The sequence below is a fragment of the Vollenhovia emeryi genome, unplaced genomic scaffold (assembly GCF_000949405.1).
Source record: "Vollenhovia emeryi isolate VEMERY1.0 unplaced genomic scaffold, V.emery_V1.0 DF940458.1, whole genome shotgun sequence".
Taxonomy (NCBI): Eukaryota; Metazoa; Arthropoda; class Insecta; order Hymenoptera; family Formicidae; genus Vollenhovia; species Vollenhovia emeryi.
The window spans coordinates 11,031-18,979 of NW_011965908.1; the positions used below are offsets into that span (position 1 = coordinate 11,031).

Here is a 7,949-nt window from a genome sequence, read left to right on the forward strand (position 1 = left end):
GACTCCTGTTGCGTATTTTAGTTTGAGAGCCGTTCAGGTCAGATTCATGTTTTATCCCTAAGGGTAATAGTTTGGCTTTAGTCGCGACATCTAGTTTAAGGACCTATCGGTCCCACGATTTTGTTTTGTTTATGGAGAGATTGGCGCTCGTGCCGGTAGGCACATGCAGTATTGTACGGGAGATCGTCGCGGCAGGACGCATAATAAAGATTTTAGTTATCTCAAACAACGAGTTATTCTATTATGATAGAAATAGCGTTCACATACGCAAGCGACACAGGCGCATAAGTATACGCACAAAACCACATTAGTGCGGGTACTAAACAACATTGGTCCTTCGAGCCGGATATGATGGAAAGCTGCCGCGAAAACGATCTCTCACACGTCGTATGCATGGCCATGGCCACAAGGCGTGTTGAAACGTAAGTTCGAGTGATACAACAGCGCACTCAGCAGTACTCTATACGTCGGATACTTCCTTCTTGGGCGTAACCCGGTGGGATAGACGATACTACAAGGGAAGGTGACACTGCGTACGGCAGTCACATTGCCATCGCAGACTTGGATACGGCGCATCGCAGATTGGGCGAACTGCACCGTAATACAACGCAAAACTGCGTACGGCAGCCACATTGCCATCGCAGACTTGGATACGGCGCATCGCAGATTGGGCGAAACGCACCGTAATACATCGCAGAATTGGTGAACGGCGCATCGCGGATTGGGCGAACTGCACCGTAATACATCGCAGAATTGGTGAACGGCGCATCGCAGATTGGGCGAACTGCACCGTAATACATCGCAGACTTGGTGAACGGCGCATCGCAGTTTGACGAACAGCACCGTGATACATTGCAGAGTTGGAAACCAGCGCAACAAACAACGTAACATTACACTAATCTATCCTTGCTTCGAAAATTCAAATATCGTATGTATCAAGACATTATTAGTTATTTGTCATCAAGCGCATGTTTGGTATAAATTTCGACATTGATCGTTGCGTAACATAAGACATCGAAATGGATCTAACCGAAAACGAAGCTAAAACAAGGCGAACAACCATAAAGGCTGCGGCTACGCGACTTAAAACATATATAGAATCTGCACAAGCACAACGTGCTACGCAATTTGACTTGGTTGAACGTAAAAAGAAACTAGCGACTTTATTTGTGCAATACGATGAAGTTCAAGCGCGAATCGAATGTTTAAACTCTGATGCTAACGAAGCTATAGCGGCGACTCATGCAGAGGATCGTACACGATTCGAGGAAGCATACTTTCAGCTTATGTCGATATACGATCAGCGTATTCACTCGATTGAACAAACACGCGTAGCATCTCAGACCAGTATTGATAATCAGACAGCACATCAAAATAATTCAGAGTCAGCGCATATCCGACTACCAAAAATTCAATTACCCATTTTCTCCGGATCATATGAAGAGTGGTATACATTTCATGATTCTTTTGAAAAACTTATTCATTCTAATGCAAATTTATCGTCTATTCAAAAATTCCACTACCTAAGATCATCATTGAAGGATAAAGCTGCGGAGGTTGTACGATCCTTTGACATAACGACAGATAATTACACAGAAGCATGGCAATTGCTGAATGAGCGATTCGATAACAAGAGGCGTATAGTTCAAACTCACATTAAGGCAATATTCGAAATTCCACCTATAAACAAAGAAAATTGTACAGCGTTGCGTAGTTTAATCGATAATGTACTTAAACATTTTAGGGCACTCAAGGCATTGCAGAGACCCGTTGATACTTGGGACGATATAATGATACACTTAGTATTAACCAAACTCGATTCTGTTACAGTGAAGGAATGGGAAACAAGTCGCGCAGATTCGACTATACCTACATTCAAACAATTGACTGATTTCCTATCAAAACGTTGTCAAGCTCTGGAAATCATTTCCGGCAAATCAGGTGGACGTACAAGTTCGGATGTGCACAATTCACAGAAGGCCAAGAATCCTAGCGCGCATGTAACTACCTCAAATATATCATGTATCCATTGCAAGAGTAAGCATTTTATATTCCAGTGTGAATCATTTCGTAAACTCCCGGTTGAAAAACGTTTTGAGATCGTAAAAAATGCTCACTTTTGTATCAATTGTTTAAGATCGGGAGGGCATCAAGCTAAAAACTGCACAGCTAGTACTTGTCGTAAATGTGGAAAGCCACATAACACATTATTGCATTTTGAAACCTCAAAAGATGAAGGGGTAAAAACAGGCACGCCTTCGAACACTAGTAATTCTGCTTGCAGCGTAACAGGGGCATCTTCAACAAATACCGCGGCTCCCATAGTAACACAATGCACTCAGATTAATGATGCTTCCAAGGTTTTTCTCTCAACCGCCATAGTCAGCGTATATGATCATAAGGGAGAGTTACATGGTTGCAGAGTTTTACTTGATAGTGGTTCTCAATTAAACTTCATTACTGAAGATTTCGCAAATCGATTGCATCTTAATAGTCGTGAATTACACATGTCTATTTCAGGTGTGGCAAAAGGAACAATTGAAACAAAGAGGATAGTTGATGTTAGTTTCCGATCGCGAACAAACGCATATGTCGACAGCATTGAATGTATAGTTCTGCCTAAGATTACCCAGAAGTTGCCGCAGGAATTTTGTTCAATATCAGAATTTACAATTCCATCGAATATAGTACTCGCAGATCCTAATTTCAATATCCCAAGCGAAATTGACATACTCATAGGAGCTCAATTATTCTGGAGGCTCATTTGCGTAGGACAAATTAGGGCCTGCAAAGCGCATCCTACTCTACAAAAAACTAAGCTAGGATGGGTGATTTCCGGCAAGACTGATGGATCTTCAGATAAGAAAATAGAGGCAGTGTGTCATCTTAGTGCAATCAATAGGCTAAACGAGGCTATTGTGAAGTTTTGGGAAATTGAGCACGATACTTCTTCCAACAAAATGTCTCATTATAATCCAAATGAGCAAATTTGTGAATCGCATTTTAATCAGAATGTTCGTCGTGACGCCGAAGGTCGTTTCATAGTCAAATTACCTACAATTGATAAAAAATTACAGCAGTTAGGAGATTCAAGGGAAATCGCAAAACGTCGTTTTCTTAATTTAGAAAAGCGTTTATCAACGCAGCCATTGGTGTATTCACAGTATAAAGAGTTCATGCAAGAATATGTTAATTTGAATCACATGTGTGAAGTCGATGATCGCGACGCGAATAACGAAAGGGCATATTATTTGCCGCATCATGCGGTTTTTAAAGAAAACAGCATCACAACCAAATTGAGAGTGGTGTTTGATGCATCGTGTAAGACGGCATCCGGACTGTCATTGAACGATGCACTTTTGGTTGGTCCCACTATACAGGAGGATTTGTTCTCTATTTTAGTACGATTTCGCACGTTTCGATACGCCATGACGGCTGACATTACTAAAATGTATAGACAGATTCTCATCGACCAGTCCCAGAGATCTTTGCAACGTATTTTTTGGCGTAACTCATCACAAGATGAACTAAAAACGTTTGAGCTTCTTACACTTACATATGGTACAGCGTCAGCCTCCTTCTTGGCTATTAGATCAATACAGAAACTCGCGGAGTACGAAGCGGAATCATTTCTCATTGGATCGAAATTAGTATTACGCGATTTTTATGTGGATGACCTGCTTACAGGTGCATCTACATTACAAGAAGCATTAGAGATCAAGAAACAAACTATTCAATTGCTAAGGAAAGGCGGATTTGAATTAACAAAGTGGTCGTCTAATCATTCTTCCATTCAAGGCATTGAAGGTTCTACAAAAAAGGAATTTAATTTGGGCAACGAAACCAGAGCTCTTGGTGTAGTCTGGAATTGTGAATCAGATGTATTCAAGTTCATAAGTATAGGACAACATCCACCACTGGATAGGCTTACCAAACGTAGTATATTGTCTAGGATAGCTTTAATGTTCGATCCTTTAGGATTATTGGGACCATCCATTATAATTGCTAAACTTCTAATGCAACAATTATGGCGGGAGAAAATTGATTGGGACGAAACTATAGCTGGTGAACTACATACACTTTGGAGAGAATATGAATTCAGGTTACAATTTCTTGGTGATATTCAGGTAGCACGAAAGGTGATTACTTTCAGTGAAAAACGAAAGGTGGAAATTCATGGTTTCTCAGACGCTAGTCAACAAGCATACGGAGCATGCATTTACGTTCGATCCACTTACACGAATGGGCAATCTGAATGTCATTTGCTATGTTCTAAGTCAAGAATCGCACCTCTTAAAACATTATCTATTCCTCGACTCGAGCTTTGTGGAGCTTTATTACTGGCACAACTTACCAACAAGGTATTAAGTGCTTTACCTTTAACGATAGACTCTATTCATTATTGGACCGATTCACGTATCGTATTGTGTTGGTTGCGATCATGCAGCCGTCAGTGGACACCGTTTGTAGCGAATCGTGTAGCTGAAATACAGCGACTCACAAATATTGACAGTTGGAGACATGTGTCTAGTCAGGATAATGCTGCCGACCCGCTTTCCAGAGGTATCATGCCCAACTTATTATCCGAGCTAGATCTGTGGTGGCACGGGCCAGTTTGGTTAAAATGCGATGATGATGAATGGCCTTCTGAGAATTTCCACACGTCAAATGTAGAGGTGCCGGAAATGAGACTAACAGCAATGGTAATTGAGATGGGCAATAAACCATCTCACGATATATTTAATCGATTCTCTAAGCTTTCTCGATTGATACGCGTTATCGCTTTCTGTCATAGATTCATAGCGAATTGTAAAAGAAGAAAAACAATTTCACATAGAGAGGAAGAGGTTGATAAGGTTCAGCCCTTGTCTATGAAAGAATTAGAACGGTCAAGGGTATCATTAGTAAAAATGATCCAACATGATTTCTTTAAAACAGAGCTGCATTCGCTCAGAAGTCATGGTTACGTAGCAAAAAGTAGCAACATCCTAAATCTAAATCCATTTATTGATGCACATGGCATCTTAAGAGTCGGTGGTCGCTTGAGACACGCTATTGTTTCCTATGACCATAAGCATCCCGTTTTATTGCCGGGTAAACATGTGTTCACACGATTGATTATTATAGACGAACACGAACGTCAATTGCACGCCGGAGCCCAAGCCACATTGTCGGCAATCCGTCAAAATTACTGGCCGACGTCGGCTCGAAGTGTAATTCGTAGCGTAATAAAGAGATGTACGACGTGCATGCGTAACACACCAAAGTTAGGCGCAACTTTGATGGCGGATTTACCCGAAACACGAGTAAATATAGCAAAGTATGTATTTCAAAAATGCGGCGTCGATTATGCGGGACCACTATGGTATAAGGAAGGGCAGCGAAAAAATGCGAAATCAATCAAATGTTATATGGTTTTATTTGTTTGTTTAGCTACTAAAGCCGTACATATAGAATTGGCATCAGATATTTCAGCGGAAGAATTTGTAAATGTACTCAAGCGATTTATTTCTCGAAGAGGACGTCCCACGGATATGTATTCGGACAACGGTTTAAATTTCATCGGAGCTAACCGTGAACTTAATGAATTGTACGACTTATTCAATAATGAGGTTGTTAAGCAAAAAATTGTTAATTTCGCGACATCCGAAAGGATGAATTGGCATTTTATTCCGCCTAGGTCTCCACACATGGGTGGTTTATGGGAGGCCGCCATTAAAAGTGCTAAATTTCACTTGAAACGCATCGTCGGTGAGGCTTCGCTAAAATATCAAGAATTAAACACAGTACTGATACAGATTGAAGCGGTATTAAATTCGAGGCCACTTACACCTTTATCAAACGACCCTAATGACTTCAATGCACTCACACCAGCACATTTTCTAATCGGATGTCCAATTACAACGTATCCAGAACCTAGCCTTAAGGAATTGCAAACCAACAGGCTATCTCGGTGGCAGCGAGTGGAACAACTACGGCAACATTTTTGGCAGCGTTGGGTAAAGGAATATCTTCACAACTGTCAATCTCGGGTTAAATGGAATGAAAAAACTGATCCTATCGAGGTGGGACAAATGGTGATATTAAAGGAAGATAATTTACCACCCTTGTGTTGGAGTCTAGGTCGAATCGAGCAAGTCTATCCGGGAAAGGATAATATTATTCGCGTTGTTTCTGTGCGAACTTCTAAAGGAGTATACAAACGACCTATTACCAAGGTATCCGTTCTGCCTATTGAACAATAGTTATAAGTTGCGTATTTACCATAAATAAGCGTATAATCAATCATATTTCATTATCTCTAAGCGTGTTGCATATTTAGTTTATTGAAAGGCGAGGCTTTCAAGGGCGGCGGTATGTTGCGTATTTTAGTTTGAGAGCCGTTCAGGTCAGATTCATGTTTTATCCCTAAGGGTAATAGTTTGGCTTTAGTCGCGACATCTAGTTTAAGGACCTATCGGTCCCACGATTTTGTTTTGTTTATGGAGAGATTGGCGCTCGTGCCGGTAGGCACATGCAGTATTGTACGGGAGATCGTCGCGGCAGGACGCATAATAAAGATTTTAGTTATCTCAAACAACGAGTTATTCTATTATGATAGAAATAGCGTTCACATACGCAAGCGACACAGGCGCATAAGTATACGCACAAAACCACATTAGTGCGGGTACTAAACAACAACTCCGTTGTGTCTTGCTTTCAAGATCTTTTATAAATTCGTGTATCGCAAACCTTTTATTGAATGAGTCTGGTAGGCTGAAATTTTCTCCTAATTGTAATAAGTTTGAAACATTTGTCGGAATCGTAGTGTTTGTCAAGTTTATAAACCATTTTTTGTTAGTTTTATTTAGTGGATCAGAACTATGGTCTAAATAATTGATAGGTAGAATGGTCTTATTTTGTGTGGCGTGGGCTTCACTAGTAGTGTCAAGAATATTAGTGGGAATATGTAGTGGTTTGATATTTTTTAAAGTTAGATAATTCTTTTTTCTTATCAGCCAATCAATTTTCTTTTTGTGTTTTATAGTGAGTTTGTTGTAACAGTTATTGTAAGAAATCAAGTGATGTCTCATGATGCTGTTAATTATATGTGAAGGTAACGTGTTTTGGATGTGGTTAAAATAATAATGTGTAAGGCTTTTATAATGGTATACTGATCTGTGTGTGTCAAATATTTCCAATTTTAGGAGGTCTTTCTTCAACCTATGCTGGACACCCTCAAGCTTGTGCCATGATTTAAAATGATAGAATTGAAGATTAATGTTTGTAATGTTGTCAAGGTGCGTCGGGAAGATAAAGTTCGCCTTACATTGTTTGAGGAATTTTAACCTTGACACGGCGTTTATAAGTTTATAATTCGCATCGATCCAATATTTCATGTGTAATGAAGTGTCATTTCCGTAAAAATGTGATATGAATTGGAAATTATATTTGTGATGAGAATACGGAACGTTCATACAACGCATTTTAAGGCCAGCGTAAGTTAAACTAAGATTAAGTGAAAGCTCGTCTTATTTATAAAAAAGAGTAAAGGAACTTTACGCGTCACGTGGAAAGTTTCTGACACCATATACAATTCAAAGAATGTATAAGTGTCTTTGAGTAATAGTTTTCGAGAAAAATGATGGAGTCTAAATCTTGTATCTTTTTAACGAATCAGTTGCAAGTGTCTTTAGCACGGCGCGCTGCGCGCGCCCCACCCCCTCCCCCTCCCCAGCCCTCCGTTTTGTGTATAATTTTTATGTGTGTATAAGAGAGGAAGCAGGTGGGACGGGGGTGGAGGTGGGGACAGGGGGGAGAGGAGGGGTGGGGAGGGGGAGGGGGTGGGCGGAGGTGGTGGTGGGATAGGGGGTGGGGCGCGCGCAGCGCGCCGTGCCAAAAACACTTGCGACTTACGTGTTTATTTTCAGCCTGTATCTCCGAAACTATTTGAGTCCGGCCCTTATATA

At 40.6% G+C, this 7,949-nt stretch overlaps 2 protein-coding genes across 2 annotated transcripts; one reads left to right on the top strand and one right to left on the bottom strand.

Moving 5' to 3' along the window:
• Window positions 1-14: 14 nt before the first annotated feature.
• Window positions 15-876, bottom strand: LOC105555998. Its single transcript, XM_012003054.1, has 2 exons — window positions 731-876; window positions 15-591 (listed from the first exon to the last, which is right to left on the bottom strand). Exons 1-2 carry the CDS (start codon window positions 851-853, stop codon window positions 379-381), a joined length of 336 nt encoding a protein of 111 aa, XP_011858444.1. The 5' UTR covers window positions 854-876; the 3' UTR covers window positions 15-378.
• Window positions 877-1,019: 143 nt separating this feature from the next.
• Window positions 1,020-6,245, top strand: LOC105556000. The gene has a single exon (XM_012003056.1). It carries the CDS (start codon window positions 1,020-1,022, stop codon window positions 6,243-6,245), a length of 5,226 nt encoding a protein of 1,741 aa, XP_011858446.1.
• The last annotated feature ends 1,704 nt before the right edge of the window (window positions 6,246-7,949 follow it).